We start from the raw sequence: 27,335 nt of genomic DNA, 5'->3' as shown, positions 1-27,335 counted from the left end.
CCTGACTCGACCCGGTCCAATCCGGGCCCAACCTACGCAAATTACCTAACCGAACCCATATTCCCCAATAGACCCATAACCCATATTTATTCAATCACATCCTCATCCTTCATCTAAGCCATCAACCCATATGCCCATACCCACCACCATACTATTCACATGCCTTGTAACATACTCCTACCCATGATATATAGCCCCACCCGCATACAACAGTGCATGGCCCCATCCCATACACCAACATCATACCCCATGATACCATGGGCTATGTTCACCAGACGATACCTCATCATCCCAAATTCTAAATCCATCCCATACCTCATCACCCATTTATATACCATCAGACTTCATAACCCACACCCCATATCATAACACAACCAAATCCGGTCCAACCCAGACCCGCCCCAACCAGGGTCCAACCATGAGTCAACCAAAGGCAACCCGTCCAACTTAAACCCGAGGTGGACCCAAACCCAACCCGAGTCCGGACCAAATCAAACCCCACCCTATTCAAACCCTTTAGGCCCCACTCTATTCGAAACCTAGGATACCTTATCCTTGAACCCGAAACCTAGAGCCCTTAAACTTAGGATACCTTATCCGAGAACCCCGAAGCCAAGAACCCTAAACCTAGGTACCTTATCCATGGATAACCAATCTCTAATCATTAAACCCAAGCCTTAGCTTAGGCTCATTAGGTTCCCTTGCACTAGTTCTAGGATCATTCTAGTACCAGCATAATAGACATATAGGAACTAGCATAGTTGTCAACCCGTGACTCGATTTCTTAATTTTATGACTCGTGACTTGTAAGAGTTTTTAAATTTTTTTTAGAAATTTGGTTGAAAAAATATAATTATATATAAAAAAATGAAGCATGTAAAAAGTATAACCCAATATCACATAGATAAAGCGCTAAGCCAAAAAATATAAATAACTATATGCTTGTAACTCGCATGCACAAAAATAATTAAGTTCTGGTTGGAACTTAATCATGGGTGAAAACCCTTCCTTGCTTTTAGATTTGTATCCACCCATGATTTATGGTATGGTTGGAAGTAGATTTGTAGTGGTTCAGGCCAAGAACCTAAGATTGTAAAAGACGGGAACCTCCAGCACATGATTTTTTGAAGCTAAACTTTGTCGGGTCTAGCATGGGAAACCCCGGTCCTGCCTGAATTGGGGAGTCTTGAGGGATGAAATTGGAGCTATGAAATGGGCTTCTGCGGGTCCCATTAGAGTCACAAACAATAATGAAGCCGAAGTGCAGGCTATCTATTAAGGAATAAGGTATCTTGAGAATGAAAATTTGAATAAGGTAGTGGTAGAAAGAGACTCGCTCAATGTGATAAGGTGGCTTAGTGGCTCTCAGTTCTTCCCTTGGAGATTTGCCTCCTTCTTTGATGAGAGATCCAAGACAAGGTGGGGAATGCATCATCAATTTCTTTCCATCATGTTAGGCAGTCAGCTAATGGTGTCTCAAACAGTTTAGCTAGAGACGGAGTCTCTAGGGCAAGAGTCGAGCTATTTGACTCTGTTCCTCCTTGACCCTTGCAGTGGGGCTTGTTCCTCTCTTTCTTTTTCTCTCCCTTTATTTCTATGTACGTCTTTGGTCTTTTTTTCGCATCTAATGCAAATGCCTACCATTTAGAAAAAAATAATAATTAAGTTTTAAATTCCAACTTCCAAGTTTTCAACATCAAAACAAGAAAGCTCAAGCCCAGCGACTCGACTTGACTGGTAAGAGTTATAGTTTTTTTACTCGACTTGCAGTGACTCGTAAGAGTCATCAAACGACTCGTAAGAGTTTTCAACAGAGGCGAGTCGCCCGTACGACTCGACTCGAGAGTTAACTCGTACGACTCGTAAGGGTTTGACAACTATGGGAACTAGTACTCACTAGCATTTAGCACCCAGAATATCCAATCAATTCTCAATTCTCAATTCTCAGGCACAGTCAAACCACACTTTGGCACCTAGGTCTCATGCTTGGCACTTAGGCATTCTAGCTAGGCATCTAGGACTGCGGTAGGGTAAGAAGCCAATACGACTAATTCAAAGACGAACCTTTACAATGTCCTATCTTTGATTAAGTCAGAGGTGCAAATAAAATCCATGAGCAAATACGTGGTAAACCGATCAATGGTTCTTCCACAATCAATCTCGTGGGACATGTCTAGAAGCACTTAGAATCACCATTACGACTTTTTAACACTTTTAGTTAACATTTAAGTAAATAAAGCTCTCAAATATAAAGACCAGTTTTAACCAGGTGAGTACGGTGCCTAATACCTTTCGTTCTCGTAATTAGGCAACAGTCCCAACCTTATGGGAATGCAGACTTAGTTCGCAGAGTCACTTATGGGTCCTAGGCCCTACCCTTGCTGGCGACTCTGATCAACCCTTTTTCGTGAAGTTCGGATCATTTTATCCCAAATTCACAGAAAAGTGAGGAAAATCAAATACAACACACCCGAACTGAGCAAACGCCAACAAACCAACCAGCAAAGCCTACAACACTCGTGGGTGCGACGGGATCCCGGATCCAGGCTCCATAGATTTCGCGTGGGGTTGGAGAGTCGAGAAATTTTAGAGTGGGGGAAGCCTAGAACTTTTTTTGTTGTCTTGAATGGTGAGGGAAGATCTCAATTTATAGCTCTTGAATGAGATCTCTATGGAATCTTTGGAGACTTATGGATCTCTTAGACTAATTTCTCTAGAGAGATCTTTTGGCTTTTTACACACTATAGCCTTATATCCATGCCAAATTTATCTCTTTGTAGGGGTACTTTGGAGAATTTGAGAGAACCCGTAGAGAATAAGGATCAAAGGGAAAGGAATATCTCATTCTTAGTGCTCAAGTTATCCCTTTTTGGACAAAATCTGAGATCTTTGCAAAATTTTGTGCTCCCATACAGCTTGGATGGACTTTGATGGGATTTTGTGGGTCCTTAAATGATCCGTAAAATATTTAAATCACCCTCGGCCGTTAATTTAATAATTTTGAAATTTTAGGCCTTTCAGGATCAATTAGGGCCCGGCGGGGACCATTTTAGGGCAAATTGGTCTCGATTAGCAATTTGAACGATTAGATCATTATTTTAATGACAAGGACTAAAATTTGTATTAAAAAGTGTTTTTATCTTTATCATACAATATTTAGTTTAACTAGGCCATCAAACGGAATTTTCTACTACTTTTGGATCTACCGGGCTAATCGGGTGAAATTCTGACTGTTAGGGTACAAAAGCAGGCAAATAAATTGTGTAATTTCATGGATAACATGTGAATTATTTTCAACTAAGGTGTAGCAAAATGGGGGTGTCTACAGGAAAGGACATAAGAAATTTCCATTTTAAAAAAGGATAAAAGAATTTTGAAATGGACCCCGATGAGCATCTTCACCATCAAATTTTTCTATGAACAGCATCTTCACCATCAAATCATTTTATGACTTGTTGGTCTTAAGGAATATTTCCTCACCAGCCCAATTAGTTTGGAAAATTTAAAACCCACCGAGGATAAACACATTCTGCTAGTCCACGTGTCTTATTCGATCCTCACTATAGATCACCTTCACAATAGACGGATGATTATTGTTAACTGTTGCACTCTATGCCCTCCCAAGTCCCAACACAAAGTTTGTCGACCATCTTCTTCATTGCCTCTTTACTTGTGTGTGGTAGTTTATCTTTGGTTTCTTGGAAGTTTGTGGGGTTCACTCTAGTCACATCGCTGATCAAATTGAGTCGTGGAGTTTCGCCCCTTGGCCCTCTAGAGGCAGGACTTTGTAGGGACTATTTTTAGCTACTACTATGTGGCTAGTTTAGACTCGGGAGGTGATTATGTAGAACAGCATTCACTCGGAGAGCTCTATGCCCGATGGACCCTTCTACCTACCTCTTGGGAGGTTGAAGCTGAACTTCGATGGTTCGAGTTTTGGTAACCCAAGCTCGGCATGCATTGGGGGACTAATAGTTGTGGGCTTTTTCAGGCCCAATTGGTTACAATGATGCTATCAAGGCAGAGGTTATGATGCTTCTTAGGGGGATTCAATTCACTTCAAGGGACCAGATTCAGCATACCATCATCATGGGTGATACCGTCAATGTCGTCAGATGGGTAAGAAACGGGATTCCCTCTCATGGCGCTTTGCACATGCCACAAGGATTCCAGATTCTTAGAAGGCAGATTCTTTATCACGATCGAGAGTTACTAGAGAGGGCATTATGTTATTAAATCACTTACCACCTTGAGATTATAGTTTGTGCTAGATTCTCTTCTGTTGTGTTTCCTGTTTTTCTTGTATGTTCTCTTCTTCTTCTTTGGCATTGTATCGCGCCTTTAGACCATCTTGGTTCATGTGTTTTGCTTTCCTTCTTTTAATAAATTATTTGCCATTAAGAAAAAGCCTCCAAGTTGTTGCTTCCCCAATTTGAGAGTTCCTAATATGTGGCTGATTCATTTTCTCTTCTATTGTCAACACCATGTGTAACGCTGATATCAAATTCTAGACCCGGAAGGTAGCTAACTAACGATGGATGCCCTGTCATATTCTGCTTTTGAATCGAGAAAGAGTCTCACTATCATCTTCTGAAGTACCAAACTGAATAGTTAACTCCTCAAATTTATGCACGGACTCCACAATTGTCATGTTTCCTCGCCTAAAGGTGATCGTTTGATCAGAGAGTCTCTCTTGAAAATCTCTTGGAAAGTATGTCTCTCAACTGCGCCTTCATTTCTTCCCAAAAAGTGATAAGTGATTATCCCAACTTTTGAAACCCTTGTTCAACATTCATCCACCATATTTTACCATGGTCCACTAGTTTTATTCTAGCAAACCTCGCTCTTCGATCATCTATTATATCATACTAGGCCAAATACTCCTCTATCAGAGCTAGTCATTCAACTAACACTTGTGCATCAAAGAAACCACTAAAATCAGAAACATCTACCTTGACCTTCTTGGTTATATTTCCCATGTGGCACATGGTTTCAAATCTGTCTAATTCAAATATCTCACAAACCAGATCACCTGTAGGAGCTTGAGGCAAATTATTTCTGACACACGGGCCTAGGAAAGGTCTAGGTGGCGGGATAACTTGACATTGTAGTGGTTTCTTTACTTGAGCACCCACCTAGGGGGAGGGCTCTTGTATGGGTGTTATTGAACAAAGAAGTTCTAAGAAAGGGGAAGTGATTACGATGACGATGGAGCATTTCCACAAGGGTGTAAATCCTCTCCAAACTTCTCTCTTAGTATGGTCAAGGAAATGAGGTGAAAACTAAAGGGTGTCTTTGCCGTTTTAGAAAAATACTAAAAACAGGAGTGCAATGGCTACAAAATTGGGGTGGGAATATCATTTCCCTCTATACAACCATGGTTTTAAATTTCGGTTTCGGCATAAATTTCGGTCTTATCCGAAATTTCTGCCGAAATTTGGTAGATTGCGTCAAATTCCGGATTTTTAGGTCTGAAATTTCGGCTGAAATTTTGTAACCAAATAAAAATATAATATTTTTTTTGAAAATTTCGACGAAATAGCTGAAATTTCCGAAATTTCGGCCGGGGGGGGGATTTGGTAAATGTCGGCCATTTCAGTTTCAGTCTCTACCGAAATCCGAAATTATATATATATAACTAGAGGATTGCTAGCCTCACGCGACGAATCTGCCGCTTGAGGCCACGCAGATTATCATTGGTAGCAAAACGTCCAGCCTGGCAAAGTTTTCGGAATTCGGTTTTGTCGACAAACCAAAACCAAAACCACAAACCGCCGTATTGGAAACCAGAAACCACAACATTAAATGCTCTCTCTCTCTCTCTCTCTCTCTGAGCAGGCAGGTTTGAAAAACTGATCCTTCCATTAATGCTTCTTCCAAGTGCAGAAAAGTTACCAACTCCCCCCGTTCTCTTTAACACATTTAATAATCAGTCTTCCTCTTCCCTACCCTCCAATACCCTCTTCCCTTCTCTTTTCTCCCCTCCCAAATCCCCACATTTCTCTATCTTTGAGAAGGAGCATAGATATAAACCCAAGATACAAACTCTTGGAACCCTTGCTCATCTTTAGCTCCCGCAAGCATCCGCAATTTCCTCAGCTCTCTCTCTCTCTCTCTCTCTCTCTCTCTCTCTCTCTCTCTCTCTCTCTCTCTCTCTAACTAGAGAGAAGGAGATAATCGTTTGGTTAGAAGTGGCCTCTATCATTATCTTCTCTTTCAATCAGGTCAATTTCCTCTACTCAAGAAAATAATGGAGGAATAACCATATTTAATTAAGCAGCCATTCTAAAACATCATATCCACAACCCACTCACCAAATCAAAGTAAAATAAAGCATGACTATATTCATATGCCGTTGCCCACACAAGACTATATGCTAAGAAACACCTAACTGGTTCAGAAGGAGATTGAAACTCCTTTTTGATACAAAAAAGAGAATCCTGTAGAATAAAGATGATTTGAACTACCTCAATTCAATTTTTTAATCAAACGGACCTTCAATTTATGATAATATTCATCTAAAATAACCACAATTATAGTTTTCCCCCTTAAATTGTGAAAAGAAGAAATTTTTCCAAGAATTTTTTTTTCTGGGAGTATAGTTCTTGCCCAAAATTCACAAAATCTATTGAGTTCTAATTGCATAGAAAATTTATCCATGGAAATATCGGTGTTTCAGAGAAGAAACCAGTGGTTTTGGTTTTGCAGAGAAGTTTACTGCTGGAAAGCGAGAGAGAGCATTTAATGTTTCTGGTTTCTGGTTTCCTGAATATGGTGGTTTGTGGTTTTGGTTTGTCGAGGAAACCAGAATTGAAAACTTTGCCAGACTGGACATTTTGCAACCAATGAAAATCCGCGTGGCCTCAAGCGGCAAATTCGCCGCGTGAGGCTGCAATCCTCATATAACTATATACAACTATATATATTTAAAACCATGTATACAACTATATATATATATACATATATATATATATATATATATAGAGAGAGAGAGAGAGAGATACACAAATATGCATATACATTACATATAAGTGCCCAGTAAAAAACATTTGAAGGATATACTTGCCAACTACAGTTTGAAATGCATAACAAGTAAAAATTGGATGTATATTTTCCAAAAAATGGAGAAATATTGCAAATCAAGATTTGATTGAGAAAACCATAAGTTCCATGATAGCAGGAAACTTCCACAAAAACAAAGTACAACAGCGAGCATGAAAATCAAAGAGGATCAACCTCTAAGCAACATACTGCACCTTCTTCAACAATCTGGTAAAACAGGAAAATATACAAAAAAAAAAGCATTGCCGCGAAATTACCTCTGCAAGCTGCTTATCAGTCATTTCAACACCCTCCAAAAGTGTTTTTAAAAGTGGAACAGCTCCAGCAGAGTCTTTTGACTGATCAATCTTTGAAAAGCTATCTTTTACAACTGAAGAGGCTCTTCCCAAATTGTCTGCAACATCTAACAAGCTCTTGGCGAAATTCTGCAGCATCATCACAATATTGAGGACCATAGATCTCAAACCCGCCAAAAGCAAATGATGAAGTAATAATAGCCACTAGTATGAAAATGGAACAAACCACTACCAGTAAAAAGAAAAGAACTGTGAGAAGCAAACCTGTATAGCAAATTTTTTTGAGTTCTCTGCTTCACGTTTTGTCCTGTCCATGACATTCTCCATTTCTGCATAGCTACGGAGAACTTTATCTTGCATTTTCTCCACTTCTTTGTGTTTAGCCTTTAGTAACTCTTCCTTCTCAGCAACTAACTTGACTAGATCATCAAAAGATAGATCACTCTCCGTATCTGAATCAGAAAATGCAGTTCGTTTAGTACTTCTCCTCTTCTTTCTGAGAGATTGAGAGTTAGAAAGTTTAGGGTCTGAACTTGAAGACAACTCCTCTGTTTGATCTGAAGCTTTATCATCTTCACTTTTCTTAATTGACTCACTGGTTTTCTCATCTACAACATTTCCTTGTTCATCTGGAAACTGGCTAGTCTCTTTATCAGTTGGTTGTGGAGACGCAGATGATGAAAACCCAAATTGCTGAAGGTTGGCTTTCTCGAGGACTGAATAATGCAATGGCTGGGTAATCTGAAATAAAGGACCATGGTAAGGCACTATATCAATGAAACTATGGTCAAAATTCAAACTATTCGAAATTCAAATTTTGAACTATTTTCAAGCTAGATTGCAATCCACCATGTAGCTTGAAAAATATGTTATCATTGGTAAATCAACAAACCAATGATAGTTCAAAATTCGAATATTTACAAACTAAAGAGTAATGACTTGGAAGATAACATACTTTTCAATGATCAAGGAAAATCATTGTAACAATCAGTTCTAACAGCACCACCACCAAAGGGCATAAAGTAAAAAACCCTTTTCAAATTGTAATCACTTTGCTTTCAAGCTTCATGGCAAACTGCCTCACTGATAGGGTTAAGAACATGCATTTAACAACATGGAAACCTCGTTCTCATTAAAGAAGATAAATGTCTTGAATGGCAGTCTTCACAGGATAATTTAAGCCAGGAAAATGTATTTGAACATTTGAAAGACATGGTTGAGACGCACCAGTTGTAACAGCTTATCAATAGGGACATAGAATGTTAAGTCATATAACAGCACCATCAAAGAAATAAGACATGGCTTAAAATGTTGGCTCATAGAATCAATAATTAAAGCTACAGGTTAGAAGTGCATCTCTGATGTGATCCGAGACGTTGGATTTTTTATTTATTTTTTCATTATTGAACATGTTATTTTATTTTTATTGAGAATTATTAGACTTATTTATGTTTATTTGGTATGCCTAGATGTGGGGGATGTCCACATCATCTAGGACCCATCATTGCACACACCACTCACCTTTTATTTATTTTGTTTAGCCACTTTTTCCTATTATGCCCTTACATGTTATTTTTGTTTTCTTTTGTTTTAGGGGCACAACAGTCCTTAAACTCGGAAGATAAGAGCTAGCAAAGGAGCGTCCACCAAAAAGCACATAAATAAAAACAAAGAGGAGAGAAGCCCTAGTTTTTAATGAATTAAAGAAAAGAACCAAGAAAAGGAGCCGTACGCCTCCCTCTCCCTCTCCACGCCATGGGCGTCCCCCACTTTCTCTCTCCCGGGTAGGGTTTCTCCCTCTACCTCTTCATCTTCTCTCTCTCTCTGTCTCGACTTCTCTCTTTATCCCCTCTTGTTTCTCTCTTTTGCTCCTTTCTCTCACCCGCCCTCATTCAATCTTCTCACAATCTATCTTATTTCCCCTCTCACCCCTTTTCTCTTGTCATTCCTCTCTCCTTCATTCTCACCCTCTCTCTCTTGGTCTCTCTCCCCTCATTCAATCTTCTCACAATCTATCCTATTTCCCAAACTTCTTCATTTCTTCTTCCCCTTTCCTATTTCTATTATTATTTCTCTTTCTTGGCATCCATTTTCATCACTTTTCTTGATTTCTCATCTCCACTCATTTATTCTATTTCTTTCTCTTCTACTCTCTTTATTCTCTTTCAACCCTAATTTCAAGTCATAATTGATGAGACGCTGTTGTCCGAAACTTTGAAATGCTACAACAGGCTTCTCCACCACCCTCTTGGCTTCTTTGCTAGTGAAAGCTCCAAGTGGAAGGACTGCTGCACTTTGCGGGTACTATTTTTTCATATTTCAGCCCCGTTTAGTCATGTATTAGCCTTTAGAACCTTCCCTAGACATCCTTAGTTAATTATCCTAGCCTAGTTTAAGCCTTTTATCACGGTTCTAATAATATTTGGGCCCCAGATTGCTATTTTTCTTCATGACCAGCAGTTAAACATTGAATAAATTCAAGTATTTGAGCCTCATAATTCCCTTTTCATGTTATTTATGCTATTATATGCATTCATGCTTAGTGTAGATTATTTTCCCATTCATGAATTCTCTTTAAAGCTTATTCTTGAATCTTTAAGAGGCCATTAACCATCTTTTATCATTTGCTCATTTATTTTGGATTTGGATATGATTACGCGAATACGAGCTCCTAAAAGTTCCTGTAGAAAAGTCACCAGCCTCCCGGTTTGCACCAAAGTGGTATCAGAGGCTAGAGCTCGTAGTCTTATTCGTGTCCATGGTCACACGCCATCTCGTCGTTCCTTGCTTCCATATAGGGTTTAGTTTGTCTAGTGCATACCATGTGTTCGGTTAAATTTCTGATAGAGTCTAGATTGGTCAATTTTGTCTTGCAGGGCATCTTTAGGTCATAGTGTCAGTCTAGGTCAGTTCCTTAGTCATCCAGTGTAAAGTTTCATTTCGTGTCAGTTGAGTTTCACCTAGTTCCTACATTACAGATGTATTTTCCCATGGCACATAGGGCCAACGCTCTCGCACGGGGCTGGGGCCGGGTCATCTGCAGCCTAGAGGAGCCTGGCAGCAACAAACCCAAGATACACTCGACCAGCAGGCTCAGATGATGGCTGCGATCAGCACAACCTTAGAGAGGATCGGTACCCATCTAGGGATACCACCTACAAGGCCAGTCGCACCTCTTCTACCACAGCTTCTTTTGTCTCCCACTACCACAGGTGGTGAGCATGGTTGTCGAGATCCAGATCATCTGGAGGGTTTCTCAGACGGACTATTAGATAATGATGATACCTGCGATCCAGATGAGGAGCAGGGCCGGTCCCAGGATGGGACCCACGCTTTGAAGAGAGATTGGTTAGAGCTTTCGAGCGTTCACGAGATTATGGCATCAGGGTAGATATCGGGGATTTCCAGGGTCATCTCGATCCCGATGAACATGATTGGGTTGAGAGTGTCGATAATTTCTTCGACTGGAAGGAGCTCCATGGGGACAAAAAGGGTTAAATTTGTGACCACAAAATTGAGTGGTTCTGCCCTCGTTTGGTGGAAACAAGCACAAGTGATGAGAGTTCAACATGGTAAGCGCAAAGTTAAGACCTAGGAAACGATAAAAGGAAATATGAAAAGTAAATACCTCACAGCCGATTTCAGATCCGATCTCTACTAAAGATTGTTAGAACTTCGGCAAGGTGCGAGATCCGTGAGGGAATACACAGAGGAGTTCCACATTTTGACTGCTCGCAACAGTATAGTAGAGGATGATGAGCAGGCCGCTGCTCGATATATTCGCGGGCTGAGGTATCAGATTCAGGATACTATTTCCTTTCATATCATCCATATGGTGGACGAAGCCTCCCGCCTAGCCTTGAAAGCTGAGAGAATAGCCCAACGCTCTCAGAAGCAAGACGCATCCCGAGCCCAGTCTTAGCTCGTCCAGTCGAGGGACCACAAGCAGTCGTCCACCACCTACTCCCACCTCAGAGTACGGCTGTGAGGCCCATTCACGGTGATATGGGAGCAGGTCGTGGTCTACTTGGACCTAGGCCACAGACCATACCAGGCAGATGCTTTAAATGTGGTGAGCCGGGTCATCGCTCAGCAGAGTGTCGATGTACGGCATTCAATCCTCAGCCAGTACATGCTGAGGATGATCAGGATTCTGAGTACGATGAGGCCCCCCTCGGTGATGTCCCTCTCGAGGATGATACAAAAGAGCATGAGGTTACCCTTGATGGAGACCAGGGCTTTGATACACTTATTATTCATAAGGCCATGATATCTCCTAAAATGCCAAAATCCTGAAAAATGGTCGCGAAGCAACATCTTCCACACCACATGCACATCTAGAGGGAAGCTTTGCACCATCATAGCTGATAGTGGAAGCAGGAGAATCTCGTCTCCTAATTAATGGTCGATCGATTGAAGTCGAGACAGAAAAACTTAATCGACTATATAAAATCACATGGTTCAAGGGTGGAGCTGAAGTACCCGTTACATCTCGTTGTCTTGTGAACTTTTCCATTGGAACTGTTTACAAAGACGAGGTTTGGTGCGATGTGGCTCCTCTTGAAGTATGTCATATTCGGCAGTATGATAGAAATACCTCCAATGACGGGGAGAAGAATACGTACTCCTTTGTGAAAGACGGTATTCACATCACTTTAAGTCCTGTAAAGGGTCCCCCTAAACCGTCTAGGAATGTGTCAACACCTCGTGACTCAATTAAAGAGGGTGTTTCACCCAAAAGTAAGTTGCTGGCACTATTCCTCACACGTTTTCCGTTTGAGAGCACTCATCAAAGCACAGGCTCTATCATAGGTTCCTCTGTTATCAAGACCACTAGTAATCGCGAGCTTAGAAGCACGAAGCGAGTGCGGGTGTGGAGGCGAGGAAGCGTGAGGGTCTAAGTTAGGGAGCGTCATGGGAGCGTGTATGTAATATTTTCTTTATATATCTTTCAAAATTCAAGTACATCAAAAAATAATAGTTTCTAACCATTTTCATATGTATCTTTCAAAATTTAGGTATATCAAAAAGCAATAATTTCTAACCATCTTCATTTTCGTGCACTCGTTCCTCGTGCCTTTCGAAGATCCACAAGCCTTTGTTCTTGCTCCAATGAAGTACTTTCAAAAGTTGGAGGAGTTTGATGCAAGAAAGTTGGTGATGGTGGGACTTATAGGGTAATAGAAGCAGGCTTGGAGAGTCATGGGAGAGATTCCCGTCTCTTTGGGGTTGCGCTCCCTGGAAGCTCCTTCTTAAGGAGCGTCGAATCGAGGTTCCGGGGTGGGAGCGACAAAAGTAGTTATTTGGAAAACTCTATGGAGCATAATGGATTACCAATCTTCATTTCAGTAGTGCTTGCCATTCTCATTTAAATGGGCAAACAAAAGTGGTTAATCGCAACTTACGTGATTTATTAACATGTTTAGCTGGTGAGAGACCCCTTCAATGGGATTTGATTCTACCTCAAGCTGATTTTGCATATCATAGTTCTATTATTACAGCCACAGGTAGATCACCCTTTGTGACTATTTGCGACCTTTTCATTCATCACCTACTTGACCATACCCACATACCTTACCATAAATGTAGCAGCGCTGAAGCAGAGGATTTTATTCAACACATCACAGAGGTACTACAAGAGGTGTTGGAGCGGTTTCGTGCGCATTGAGGCATATGAGACAGTCACGATCAGTATCGCAGAGAGCAGGATTTTAGTACGGATGGTTTGCTGATGATATATTTCCGATGTGAGTGACTTCCAGGCAGAGTAGACTTTTCAGAACATGAGCCAGGCGACACGCGTACATTACTATTTCGAGTCAGTACTTCTTTAGAGGCGCAGATTGATGATACATTTGACACGCAGACGATAGGTGCCTACCAAGGGACACACCGGTGATATTTTGTTCGGTGATATTTTGTTCGATGATATTTTGTTCGATGGCATGGCAGTTTCCAGCTGAGCGCAGATTTGCCTCGACGGAGTCGAGTTCTTCCCACCCGGGGAAAATTGTTGTGATCCGAGCCGTTGGATTATTTTTTCATTATTGCACACGTTATTTTATTTTTATTGAGGATTGTTAGACTTATTTATGTTTATTTGGTATGCCTAGATGTGGGGGATGTCCACATCATTTAGGGCCCACCATTGCACACACTACTCACCTTTTATTTATTTTGTTTAGCCACTTTTTCCTATTATGCCCTTACATGTTATTTTTGTTTTCTTTAGTTTTAGGGGCACAACAGTCTTTTCACTCGGAAGATAAGAGCTAGCAAAGGAGGGTCCACCAAAAAGTATATAAATAGGAACTAAGAGGAGAGAAGCCCTAGTTTTTAATGAATTAAAGAAAAGAACCAAGAAAAGGAGCCGTATGCCTCCCTCTCTCCCTCTCCACATCATGGGCGTCCCCCACTTTCTCTCTCCCGGGTAGGGTTTCTCTCTCTACCTCTTCATCTTCCCTCTCTCTATCTCGACTTCTCTCTTTATCCCCTCTTGTTTCTATCTCTTTCTTGCTCCTTTCTCTCATCCTCTCTCATCCTCTCTCATTCGATCTTCTCACAATCTATCTTATTTCCCCTCTCGCCCCTTTTCTCTTGCCATTCCTCTCTCCTTCACTCTTGCCCTCTCTCTCTTGATCTCTCTCCCCTCATTCAATCTTCTCACAATCTATCTTATTTCCCAAAGTTCTTCATTTCTTTTTCCCCTTCCCTACTTCTATTATTCTTTCTCTTTCTTGGCATCACTTTTCTTGATTCTCATCTTCACTCATTTATTATATTTCTTTCTCTTCTTCTACTCTCTTTATTCTCTTTCAACCCTAATTTAAAGCCTTAATTGACGAGACGTTGTTGTCCGGGACTTTGGAATGTTGCAAAGGGCTTCTCCACCACCCTCTTGGCTTCTTTGCTAGTGAAATCTCCAAGTGGAAGGACTGCTGCACTTTGAGGGTACTATTTTTCCATATTTCAGCCCCATTTAGTCATGTATTAGCCTTTAGAACCTTCACTAGCCTAGTTTAAGCCTTTTATCACATTTCTAATAATATTTGGGCCCTAGATTGCTATTTTTCTTCATGACAAGCAGTTAAACATTGAATAAATTTAAGTATTTGAGCCTCGTAATTTCTTCTTTTCATGTTATTTATGCTATTATATGCATTCAGGCTTAGTGTAGATAATTTTCCCATTCATGAATTCTCTTTAAAGCTTACTGTTAAATCTTTAAGTGGCCATTAACCATCTTTTATTATTTGCTCATTTATTTTGGATTTGGATATGATCTGTGTCACAAATGTCATTCTCGGGAATTTCTCGGCAAGGGGAAATCTAGGGATATATTATTTTTTATTAATTTTTTCGGGTTTATATCGGTAAATAAATTGTAAAATTAAAATTATCTAAAAAATATATAAAAATATTAAATTTAAGAAAAAATATAAAGTTAAAAAATTGTAAAAAAATCGGGATAATATCGTGATATTTTGTGATAAAAACGAAAATATTGCTATGTTTTTTAAATCTCGGGATTAGTTCGGGATTTTGTCGTTTTATCAAAATCTCGCGATAAAAAAGCTATATTTTGAAAATATCGGAGACATTTGTGACATAGGATATGATTACGCGAATATGAAGTTGGTTCCCATGAGCTCCTAAAAGTTCTTGTAGAAAGTCGGGAGCCTCCGGGTTTGCACCAATCTCATAATATTTCCCTTCCAAAACATAACTGCTGATGCCAAATCCCACGTAACATACAGTGGAACATATGATTCATTGTGGGGAGATGATATTCCACACCCATTTTTGTGCTTCCATTCGCCTTGCTGGCTGTGACCAGTGAGAACTTGGAAAACCAGGCTGAAATTCTGGAAAAGGTCGGTAAATGATGTGGTTGGCCAAAAGTTGAGGTCTTCCTATATCTGAAGATATGAGGATGGGATATGGGTTTCATAGGCTTAGGGATTGTAAGGTGAGGTTGTCGGTGATAAGGGAAAGGGGATAGATGGACTGTGTACTGCTGGGTTTACAGATTTCTGGGCAATCATGGGGTTAAGGGTAAAAATCAAAAGGTAGAAAGATGAGGGATAAGGTGGTTGCAGGTTTATAAGGAAAAAGAAAACATAAAGGAACACGGGAGAAGAGAAGAGGAAGTTCAGGCACTTACAGTCGAAAATCAGAGGCTTCAGAATCTCTTGTGGAAGGGTAGACCATCCACGCTTAGGGAAAAAAAATCAAAAATTGATTTCATTCAACTGATCTTTAAGGACATATGCCATTCAATATTTATAGACAACTCAAGCCCTATGAAAATGCAAATTTTAATGAAATAACATTAGTAAGGTCCAATGGAAACTTACCATGTGGCAAAGATTCTTGCAAATCCTAACGACTTAAGGACTCTTATGTGGACTTGGTCACAGGACCTTCAAAATAATAATAATTAATCCCACAAAAATATTAAGGGCACCCCCACCACCCACCCACCCACCTACGTATACACACAACCCCCAACCAACAACAACACACACAAAAAAAAAAAAAAACAACTCGGTAAAGTGACGTGATGTCACATTATATCATTCAAATAACTCTTATAACCTCGTGGTAATATTGGCACCCTCTACTTATTAACACCCCTAAATGATAATGATACTCATTAGAAAATCTTCCATGTAATAGACCCATCTTTTTCATCCTAATCTCGTATCAACAGTTGGGCTCTGGAGGTGGAAACTTTGGATCTTCACTGGTATGTTTTAAACGGCTTTTAGTTCCTATCAGGAGATGACCTGTTATTCACTACAGCACCAGTAATAGTTATATCAAGCACTAAGAAATGAGCACTTCATCAACAACTGAACTGGCAAACATAGCCATAATGATGCCTTCACAACAAAGTGAGAAATGATCTGGAAGGCGACCATGGTTTTAAATTTCGACCGAAACGAAATGAAATGACCGAAATATTTCGGTTTCGGCAACGGCGAAGCGAAATTTACATGAAGTCGTTTCTTTACAAGATTTCGGCGAAATTTCACCGAAATTTTGATTTCGGTTTAAATTTCATTTTTAGCCATTTTTACAAAATTTTAACTATGATGTCCATCGAAATAGCCAAAATTTCCACCGAAATCGCTGAATTTCACACCGAAATTTTAGACATTTTGGTCGAAATTTAAAAAAAAACGAAATCGTTATCATAATTTTTACATGATTTCGACCGAAACCAAAATATTTCAGTAGTGGCTGAAACCGACATCAAAACCGAAATTTAAAACCTTGGAGGTGACATAGTCTAGATTAAAGACAAGATATCCCCAAGAACAAACAAACAGAAAAACTAGTGACCACAAAGATTACAAAATAGGGAAGATGATGCTGATAGTAAGGCCCAAGCGAGAAAGGATGACCTAGATTTTCTGCTCAAAAAAGAATCATCTCACTCATCTAAGCAACCAATTGTTGAAAACATGTGAGAAAATTGATGACAGCTCACAATATATTCTGGATAACTCAGTTTTAGAGAGTCGTTATTCCAGAAAAAAAGAAGTGAAGCAGCGAGCAGTCAAGGTTTGGAGATACCACCTTCAATCCCTACAACAGTGGCAAACTTAAACATAAGGTTCGTCAAATTTAACATCACGATTAGGGAAAAATAAAGAGAATCATTGTAAATATCGATGGATTCGATGTAGTAGTATCGACCAACCACCAAGGGTGAAAATTAAGTCTTGTTTCATTAAGGAAAGAAAAGTTTGTCGTAGGACTGCCTAGTGGATGTTATGAATTCATACGAAATAAGTTCCAAGCTCATGGAATCGATTTCATCGGACTCATCTATAAGACACTATTTAAAGCAATTTATCAAACAATGCTCTCACAAAATGAAGGTGGAGGCAGCTGTGAGAAAATATCTTAAGTTTAGAGACATTTCTTGACAATTCGGGATTGAAAAAACTCTCGGACCAAGAGATTGTCATGCTAGATGAATGCCTCACAAATGTCTCGATCATTCTCAAGCATACGACAACTCTCAAATGACAATTCAAAACATCCAGAGACGAAAGAGGACACATCCGAGTGTGTGGCCATGCAATGGGAATTGTTCCAACTTTAAGTCTAACAAGCATGGAGGCATTTCGATGCTTCAAAATCTCATTATGCCTCGCATAGAAATTCCACTCATCACAGAAAAGTCATTGAAGAAAATTTTTCCTCCCAATAAAAGCAATCGAAAAGCTTATAAGAATGCATTCAGCCAGCCCAATGACAATAGCGAATCTAAGCTTTGAAACCCATGATATTGAATGTAAAAATCAATTGACCAAGGGCAAAATCCCCAAATTAGAAAGTAAGCTTTATTAGCCAAGGAAGCACTCCAACACCCAAATCAATGGCTCTATCACTTCACTGCATCTTCAAAGAACCAATGACGGCAATGGCAAAAATCGAGACACCCATGCCGATGCAACTCAAACTCCAATGATAAAGAATCTGAAAAACCCTTCATCAACATGCCTGCTAAAAGATGCAAAAGCAAGGGATCAAAGAAACATTAAATATGATGTGCCCAATTGGATGGAGTCTTACTGAAAGCAGAGGATCGAAGAAACAAGAGAAATAGTTCAGTTTTCCTCCAAAATGTGAAACGAAGCACAAAACTGATATCCCATGATGAAAAGGAAGTCCTAACAGCAATTTACTTTCATTGGACTAAAACTGTTATGTTTCAAAAAACAATTGAATGATTAAAGTGATATTAAATTTTTGAGTTCATTTCCTTAATCAAGAGTTTCTCCCAAGGTGATGGGGATCAACCTCGGCCTCATATTTTAATTTTAAGCTTCTATTACAAAAGGCGCAAACCCCAACTAGTTTGGGACAAAGGCTTAGTTGAGTTGAGTGTTACAAAAGGCGTTAAGGGGGGCATTAAAGTATTCTTGTGGGTGTCCTTATCAAACTTACTAAATATAGTAAGTTCGTATTTACTAAATATAGTAGATTCATACTTACTAGAAATCGAGAGTTCAATTTTTCTAAAAATAATAAATATAAACTTGTGCTGAGTTGTTATTTGCCAAGAGCTCATACAAGAGACTACTTTCGTCAGCTACTATTATCCAAAGTTGCACACAAGGATTGCAAGTGCTACGAGCACTCAACTTGAAGCGACGAACAAGAGTTGCACTCGTGACTCACCGAAATGCATACCCGTATGTTTCCACCGAAACCGATATGAAACGACAGAAATGTTTCCAATTCCATCCCCACCAAAATACATACAGAAACCATAGGTGTGTTAGTGCCATACTATACATAATATATATATATATATATATATATATATTTATTTATTTATTTATTTATGATCATATTTACAAGAATTACATGTGAAATGTGGTTGTGTAATTTGTATAAATATTAATATGAATTACGTGTGACATGTGGTATGTACTAAATTATATGACATGTGCAACAATGCATGTCAATAGGTGTTCAATGTTGTTAAACCAATGTGGATGGATGTCTTGTTTATGTGATAGTTTCTAAGAGTGTATTTATTCTCTTCTTTTTTTTAATGGTATGTGTATTTGTTCTTATTCTAGTATTTTCTGGGGTGTCAACTTAAAATTCTATAATTTGCATATGATTCCACATGTTTTTGTGATTTTATAGGATCACCACCAAAATTTCCAACCGAAATGGAAATATTTCTGTCTGTAGCAACTGAAACCAAAATTTAAAACATCGATATGAATGGAGTATTAGAAAAGGATGTAAAGAACCTTGAAGCCATACAAATCTTTGTAAGAAGGCAAGAAATGTTGTGTCTCACAACTTCAGCACCAAAAACGTCAAAGGTGAGATAAACTCACTATCGAATTTCCTCAATCGAGAATTCTCCTATGAGAGGAAATCAACATAGAACAAACCAACATGATGATTTCAACTCTAATAGAGAGTAATCATCAACTCACTGACCCCATGGGGCAATAGAAATAAAAAAGACATCCGAGTCAAAAGGGTACTGAACAAAGATATAAAGAGACATTAGAATCGATGGGTGGAAAGGATTTATTTTTTGCAAAAAGCTGATAGCTATAGAAAAGAAAACAAATTCCCAGAAAAAAGGTTGGATGAGGAGCAAAAGAAGAAAAAAGAGGAGGTGTTGAAACCAATTGGGGACCTCGACAAGGCTGAAGAAGAGCAATCTTTAAATCAAGAGGAAAAAAGTACACGATGGGCCCTGAAGATGGAATACGAGGAGATGTTGAGAAGGGAAGAAATCAGCTAGAGACAGAAGGCTATTTGGCTAAAGGAAGGTGACAAGAACACCAAATTTTTTCACAAGATGGCAGGTACAACGAGGGTAAATGCTACTAATTGTCTTCACGATGACGAAGAATTGGTAGAAGACAAGAAAAGGATAAAGAGCCTTACTACCCAATACTTCTCGAAGTTATATACTCTTAAGAGGTTTGCATGGAGGCCCAAGATGGAGGGCTTAGTCTTCAAAAGACTAAGACATGAACAGGCAACCTGGTTAGAAAGAGATTTTGACGAAGAAGAAATCCAAGCAACCATATTTAGTATGAAGAAAAATAAAGCTCCTAGGCCTAACGGTCTCCCAATGGCTTTTAAGAAAAAAATATTGGGAGGTGGTTAAGACGGATGTTCTCGCTTTTATGGCCAAGTTCTATATCAGAGGAAAGATGGGAAAGGAAATGAACAAAACTTTCATCACCCTCATACCCAAAAAAGGAAGCCATGGAGCTCAAAGATAATCAGCCTATAAGCCTTATTCACAGTGCTTATTAAATCCTAATCAAAGTCTTGGGGAGAAGAGTTAAAGAAGTTATGGAAAGTGCCATTTCCTAGTTTTAAGGAGCTCTTTTGAAAGGCCGGCAAATACTTGGTGGAATCCTTTATTGTCAATAAAGTGATAGATACGTGGAAAAGAAAAGATGAAAAGGGTGTGGTTTGCAAAATAGATATGGAAAAGGGCTACGACCATGTGGAATGGAACTTTCTCGACTTTATCAAAGAAAGGATGGGTTTTAGTGCAAGATGGAGGAAATGATTTTCAGCATGCATCTCTTCGACATCTTTCTCGATATTAGTCAATGGTTCTCCTGTCGGATTTATCACAAGCTCTAAAGGCATTAGGCAAGGGGACCCCATATCTCCATATTTATTCATTATGATAGCAAAAGCTTTGAGCTTATTGATCTCCAAGTCAGAAGAAAAGGGTTTAATTAGCGGTCTAGAGCCGAGCAAAAGCATGCAAGTTGTGTCGTACCTTCAATTTGTGGATGACACTACGATATTCCCAAAGGAAGATATTCGGCACACATTGAATCTCAAGAGACTTTTTACATAGTTCGAAATGCCTTAGGCCTGAAGATTAGTTTTGGTAAAAGCCTCCTCATTGGGATTAATATGCAGATGGACAATGTGGCCTTCCACGCTACTGTTCTTGGTTGCAAGAAAGAGGAGTTACTCATCACCTATTTAGGCCTGCCATTAGGCTGTGGGATTCCAAAAGCCTCTCTTTGGGACCCAGCTGTCGAGCAGATAGAAAGAAAGTTGGCAACTTGGAAGAAGAACTATCTATCTTTCAGGGGAGAATAGTGCTGATAAAGGCAGCCTTGTCAAATGCTGGTAAACCATATGACCCTCTACAAAATCCCGGTAAAAGTGGCAAAATGTATTGAAAAATTGCAAAGGGATTTTTTGTGGGAAGGGAAGGACCAAGCAAAGTGAAGCATCTCATGCACTGGAAAAAGGTTTGTAGAGCAAAATGTTACGGAGACATCAGAATTGGAAGAATCGGAATAAGAAATAGGGCTCTCAAGGGCAAATGACTGAGAAGAGATAGAAGCTCTATGGATGTCAATCATTAGGGAGAACTATGGGAGGATTGGGGGACTGGGAGAGTAGGAACCCAAGTATAGGTAAAGGTTCAAAAGCATGGAAATCTATTTGCGTTTCTAGACCCTTGCATGACTCGGTCAGGTTTAGTGTGGGAAGGGGGAAAGGGACTTGGTTTTGGATAGATCTTTGGCTAGGCGAGTCACATTCAAGGATTTAAATTTTGGTTTCGGCCACAATTGAAACCGAAATTTTTTCGTTTCGGCCGAAATCATGTAAAACTTTCTATAAAATTTTGGTTTTTAAATTTTTCCATCGTGGAAATTTCATTGATTTCGGTGGAAATCATAAAATTTCAGTCGGTTGAATTTTAAAAAATTCGTTGGATATCACCTTGAAGCGGGTAGACCATTTCACCTTTTTCTTGAAAATTTTCAAAAGGATTCATTTAGCCTACCCCAACTAGTTTGGGACAAAGGCTTAGTTGAGTTGAGTTGAGTATAAAAACAAAATTTCGGCAAAATTCCGAAATTTAAGAAATCTCACCAAAATCTTGCACGAAATCAATTACATGTACTTTAGGTATCAGTCCTAACGGACACCGATCTATTTCGGCCTAAATTTCAGATTTTGGCCGAAATTTAAAACTATGGTCACAGTAATGCCATGCGTTCCGGATCTCTTTCTATTTGCAATCAATAGAGGAGCAAGAATTTGTGACTATACATTAAGGAGAGAGGGGGGGAGGAGGGTAGTATGGGTAATCAAGTTTAGAATGAACCTTAAATATAGTTAGATCAGTAGCCTGTCATCCTCCTTGAGCTTCTTGAGTTGTTCTCCATGTTACTCGGACCAGAGTTTGGTCTCCTAATCGTAATGGCTTCTTCTCTGTTTGTTCCTTCTTATACAGGTTGACAAGCGAGGACAAATCTGGTTCTATATACATCCTTTGGAGATCGGCAGCTCCTCCATGGGTGGTGGCGTTCACATGGACGGTAGTCAACAAAAGAATTAACACATGTGATCGCCTCCAAAAAAGACAGATTCAGATAGCTGTTGGTGTGTGTTGTGCAACCCGAACGAAGAATCCCTTGATCATGTCCTCCTTTGTCCCGCCGCCTATAGCATAGGGCATGCCTTCGTAAAAAAATTGGAATGCACTAGGTTTTTCATAGATCAATCAATAGCACCATTTTAAATTAAAGTTGCGAGCCTTTCGGCGAAGTATGGCAAACTCTTTGGTGTCTCCTTCCCTTCGCTATCACTTGGCACATTTGGAAAGAAAAAAATGATCGTAATTTCAAAGACAAGGCAAAGATGATGAGCACAGTTATCAAAAAATAAAGGTTGTTATTGTCGCATGGGTAAGGCAACATAACTTGTTATCTACCTATAGCATGAGAGACATATTGCGAAATTGGAAAGCAATTATCTTTGAGAAGGGACTGAAGCTCAAGCAGGCCCCCAGATGGCGTCCCTCTCCACCAGGTTGCGTAAATATCAGCTTTGATGGTGTCTCGAAAGGAAAACCTGGTAAGGTGGGTACAACTGGAATCTTCCAGGACGATATGCGAAATGTGATCCAAGCCTTTTCGGGCCCAGGTGGAATTTGTGACTAATGAGGCACATGCCAAAGCTCTACTTTGTGATCTTAAATGGTTTGTACAATCACAGTATGAGCCATTAATCATTGAAGGAGACTCCACAAATGCACTGACGTGGGCAGCGGGTAAGGCTCCCACAGACCCTGATCATTGGCTAGCGTAATATCGGAGATTCGAGATCTATGTCGGTCTGTCACGCCCCGAACCCAGAATTTTAGGTATGGCGGACGTGACAGCCGCCGCACGCCCATAGGGTCGCAAGGCTCCTTTACAATCAACTATTCTCAACATTCAGAGCAACTAATAATTGCGGGAATTTTAGTCTCAATTAAAGCTCAAATGAAATACATATATAGGTCCATAAGTCTAAATCCACAATAAAACAACGAAAGTTTCTAAATTGGAAATAATGAAAGAAAGCAGGAAATGTCTTAGGTTCCAATCCAAGTGCCTGAACTCAGCAAGTCTACTGCCGCTCCTCGGTATCTGAAAATTGTTAAACCACATAATGAGCTAACAGCCCAGCCGGTTTTCCAAATCCAAGCCAGCTAATAGGAAAATGAAAACATGATGGTGCGGAAAAGAAGTAACATGCCATAAAACTTTAGCCAATGCAGAAATTGATAAGAAGCGGGAAAATCATTTCTACATTAGCTACGTAAGAAAAATACATGTTTTTACAAAAACGGTTCCAACCACTCGGTTATGCAGTTTTCCGCTTTGAAATCAATGACGATGAATATATATTTCCAAACACTTGTTTTTGCAGTTTTTCCACTTAGAAATCAAATACTTAACAGTCTTCTCTGTGGCCAATTTCCAACCTTATTGGCAAGTAGCGTAACCCAAGGCGAATACTCGTTCGCAGGACTCACAGGTCCTAAAGCGCGCAATATCACAATATCAATAGCCAGAGGACTCCCGACTGGCCGCCCAAGATCAACCTTACGAGCAATTAAACTCGACCGGTCTATGTGATCACGTCCACTGTACTCATCTGGCAGGTTGGGCATTAGATCCCCACCAGAGATCAACCTTACTGGCGGAATCCATTCCATACCAAGACTGTATACAAATATAGAGAAAAGCAATTTAATGTTTTCAATACCGTGCCATAAATTTTGAAGACGTTTCAAACCATTGGGGGCTCCCCCGTTCCAAACCATTGAAACCATATCATATATAGAATGCTTTTCAATAGTGTTTCATGAATTTGAGTTTCCAAAAACATGTTAGTCACAAAACTCCTTTTTGTATAAATAAGGAAGCATGTTAAGACTAAAAACATTTCATGGATAATGACAATTCAACCATCTAGTATGACATGCTAAAAGATATCAGTGAGAAACCTTTTCAAAACAAGTTCCATAAAATGAACTGTAATAAAAGCTTGCAACAAATCTAAATATATGCAAGTATACGTAATACACTGACATAGGGTAGGATCACCTACCTTAAGCGCAATCTCCAAGAATTACTTTGCAAGGTCAAGATTGATGCAGGTGTAACCACTAGCTCAGTTAATACCCAAGTCTAGGGAAGGATCAACTTCTTTAAGGAATTCCGTCGAACACCCTATGTAGCATCAAATTCCAATAAGGATTTTATTCTAGAAGATATCAACTAGTAAAAATCATTTAGGCCTTGGATATGGTTCAAATATGATCATCGAAACCACTAAGCTCCATAGTTTGTGATAAAAGCCAAAGGTCAGACTAAGGAATTCAACTTCCTGGACATTTTAGTACCCATAGCTCAATTGGAGACATCATAACCAATGTTGGTTCTATTATTAGAGAATAGCCATAAGGCATAGCATGATGATCTGAACCGTCCAATTCATGCCTAGGGTAGCCAAATGCCTTATGGAGTGAAATTAATTCACTTTTGGTTCCATTTATGAAAACTTGATGATCAGCTATAGTGGAAATTGAGAGGGCTTTTACAATCAATTTGTACTGTTCAAAGAAGACATTTAAATTAAAATACCACCTTTAAACAATGGCTAGGGATTTGTTAATTTTTAAGACAAATTACATTTTTTGAAGCTAAGTCTCAAGATTAACAAAAAGATCCCCCCTAAAGCAGAGAGAGATGAGAAAGAGGTTGGTGGATGAAATGAAACCTAGAGTTATCGGACTGTTGAGGTGGAAGGTTACTCACCTCTCGCTGCAAAGACCAAGCAATAGTAGGCTTTTTCCCGGTTGAGAAGGGACGGTGACAACCAATTGTGGTAGTGATAAAGGTGACTACAGGTATGAGATAGAGGGTCCAAAGACAGCAAGCTTCCTCTTGCAATCCCCACCAAAGAGGACACAGAACTGCCAAGGTATTTCAGAACCCCAAGAGAGGAGGCTAAACAATGCAAATGAATGGCGGACGGGGCTAAAACAACTAGCAATAGGGGCTGCTTGTATTGGATTAGAATCCAATAGCATTAAACTATAGGTGATGCTGTAGATGAGGGCACAACACAAGGTGGTTGCTGTCATTCAAGGAAGAGGGGAAAAATGATGCCTTGAAAGAGAACTAATCTAGTCTCTGATATTATCTTCAATTGAGAGAAAAGACCAACAATGGTCTCTTGTCTAAAGTCAATCCTCTTCATACATGCTAGGTGACTCATTTTTCCATAAGGCTTGATTTGTAAGAAAGGCAACTGCCTTGATCGACCATGCAACAATTAAATTTGATTTGGCAAAATTTCCTTCCTTGCATATGACAAAAAGGTACGCAATTTAATTGGGTTAGGTAACTTGCCTTCCTTGCCCATGGCCAACCCAACACACCAATCCAAATTGCCTTGCTTGCCCACCATGCTATATTTAGTTAAGAAATTAATTGGCTATTCTTATGGCAACAAATCATGGCCATCCAAAATTCAAAGAAGGCACTAACGGATTTGGTCATCTCTCCTACTTTCCCTTTATAAACAAGATTGATATGGGAATATCATTCTTTACACTTTCCTTTAAGAACTTCTATTTAGGATCCTACAGTACCTTACCAATCCAATAATCATCATGGCCTTTAAAAATTAAAACACTTCTAATTCAATTTCTAGTCACCGAAATTGAAATCCCTAATGAGCACACAAAAATCTTGTCCTTACTTTATTTATGGCATTTGCTTAAAAGCATAGCTACTTTTAGTAAAACATCAAATACCTGATTTTGATAATGACACCCTACTCAAAAAAAACTACCACTTTTAAAATTACCCTATTCTAGAGGCATGAGTTTTGGTAGGGACACTCATTTCCAAGCAAATATTCCTAATTTCGATTTTAGTAACGACACTCATTCCAAGGAAATTAATCATAAGTCCATTTGATAATAACACCCATTACAAGTAGTTAAAACATGTTCAAGCATTGGGGCTGGGTGTTACAGTCCGTTCAGTCGGCTTTTAATCACATGAAGCACACCTGAATTTTAATCACATGAAGCAGGACAGATAATATTTCGGCGAATAAGCCCGTCAAGGAAGGAATTGATAGGTTTTTCTTTGGGGGGGAAATACAGATGTGTCCCCTCAACTTTCTAACATTTTCAATTATACCCGGACTTTTAAAAGTCAACAACTACACCCCCTAAGGTTTCAATTTGTATAAGGTAGACCCCCTCAGTTGACGGTTCATCCACAGATCGAAGGGTTAGGATGATCCTATAGAGCTGATTTTTTGGGCACACCCTATCTATGTTAGGGCCCATCAAATGAACGTTTTGGATCACCCAAACAATGTGGGCCCACTGTGTTTTTGGTAGTGTTTGGATTCGGGTATGGGGTTGTGGGGGAGGGGGGGGGTATGAGGTCTTCATTAGCATTGATAGTGTTTCAAAAGAGTGGGTCTACCTTAAACAAATTGAAACCTCAGGGGGTGTAGATGGCAACTTTTAAAAGTCGGGGTTAGAGTTGAAATGTCAGAAAGTTGAGGGGGTGTAACTGTATTTTTCCCTTCTTCTTTGTTTTTTGCATCTTTAGTGGAGTAACCAGTCTATATTACCAGGGAGGTTAGCAGGTGCATATATTTAGTGGGACGCCTAGTCCCTGGTTATTGTTTCCAGTTTATGCTTTTCTTTAATAAAATCAATCACCAGTAATCTTTCAAAAAAAAATCAAGAGACATATCTAGACACCATAGCGAAGTCACCAAGTGATCCATGTGGCAAACGTATTCCACTAAGGTTATATATTGCAGCCACATGGGATCAATGACAGAACAACATGAAGTGCACAAATCAATTATGGAACATGAGGATGCGGATTACTCAAAGGGCAGCTAGTGCACGAGGCTCCCACCATTGAGGGGTCTGGGGGGCAGGATGTGGATTACTAATTAAAGAAAATCATCTCTTTTCTTATTCTAATCAAACTCAAGGGACAAAAAACATTATCCCTAACGGAAAGCAGTGTTTAAAAACTCGTTGACGCGACTCGGAACTCGCCCGAGTCGACCCCCTTTTACCTCGCCCGAGTTATGACCGCATCAACCGCGTTC

The 27,335-nt window shown here is 39.6% G+C and overlaps 1 protein-coding gene across 2 annotated transcripts in view; it reads right to left on the bottom strand.

Moving 5' to 3' along the window:
• Positions 1–27,335, bottom strand: part of LOC143854941 (grpE protein homolog 2, mitochondrial-like) — a 57,397-nt gene that overhangs the window by 24,558 nt on the left and 5,504 nt on the right. The window contains exons 2-4 of one of the 2 annotated variants that reach the window (XM_077365094.1): positions 7,892–8,099; positions 7,623–7,810; positions 7,320–7,487 (exon numbers count right to left, since the gene is read on the bottom strand). In XM_077365094.1, coding sequence (XP_077221209.1) covers positions 7,320–7,487; positions 7,623–7,810; positions 7,892–8,099 — 564 coding nt within the window. Of the gene's footprint in view, positions 1–7,319; positions 7,488–7,622; positions 8,100–27,335 lie in introns of both variants that reach the window. The other variant, XM_077365086.1, reaches the window with a different exon arrangement.

The sequence above is a fragment of the Tasmannia lanceolata genome, unplaced genomic scaffold (assembly GCF_043159265.1).
Source record: "Tasmannia lanceolata isolate RefF3 unplaced genomic scaffold, GAP_Taslan_0.1 ptg000003l, whole genome shotgun sequence".
Taxonomy (NCBI): domain Eukaryota; kingdom Viridiplantae; phylum Streptophyta; class Magnoliopsida; order Canellales; family Winteraceae; genus Tasmannia; species Tasmannia lanceolata.
The sequence above is the reverse complement of the archived record's forward strand: the minus strand, read 5'-3'. Positions and strand labels throughout refer to the sequence as shown.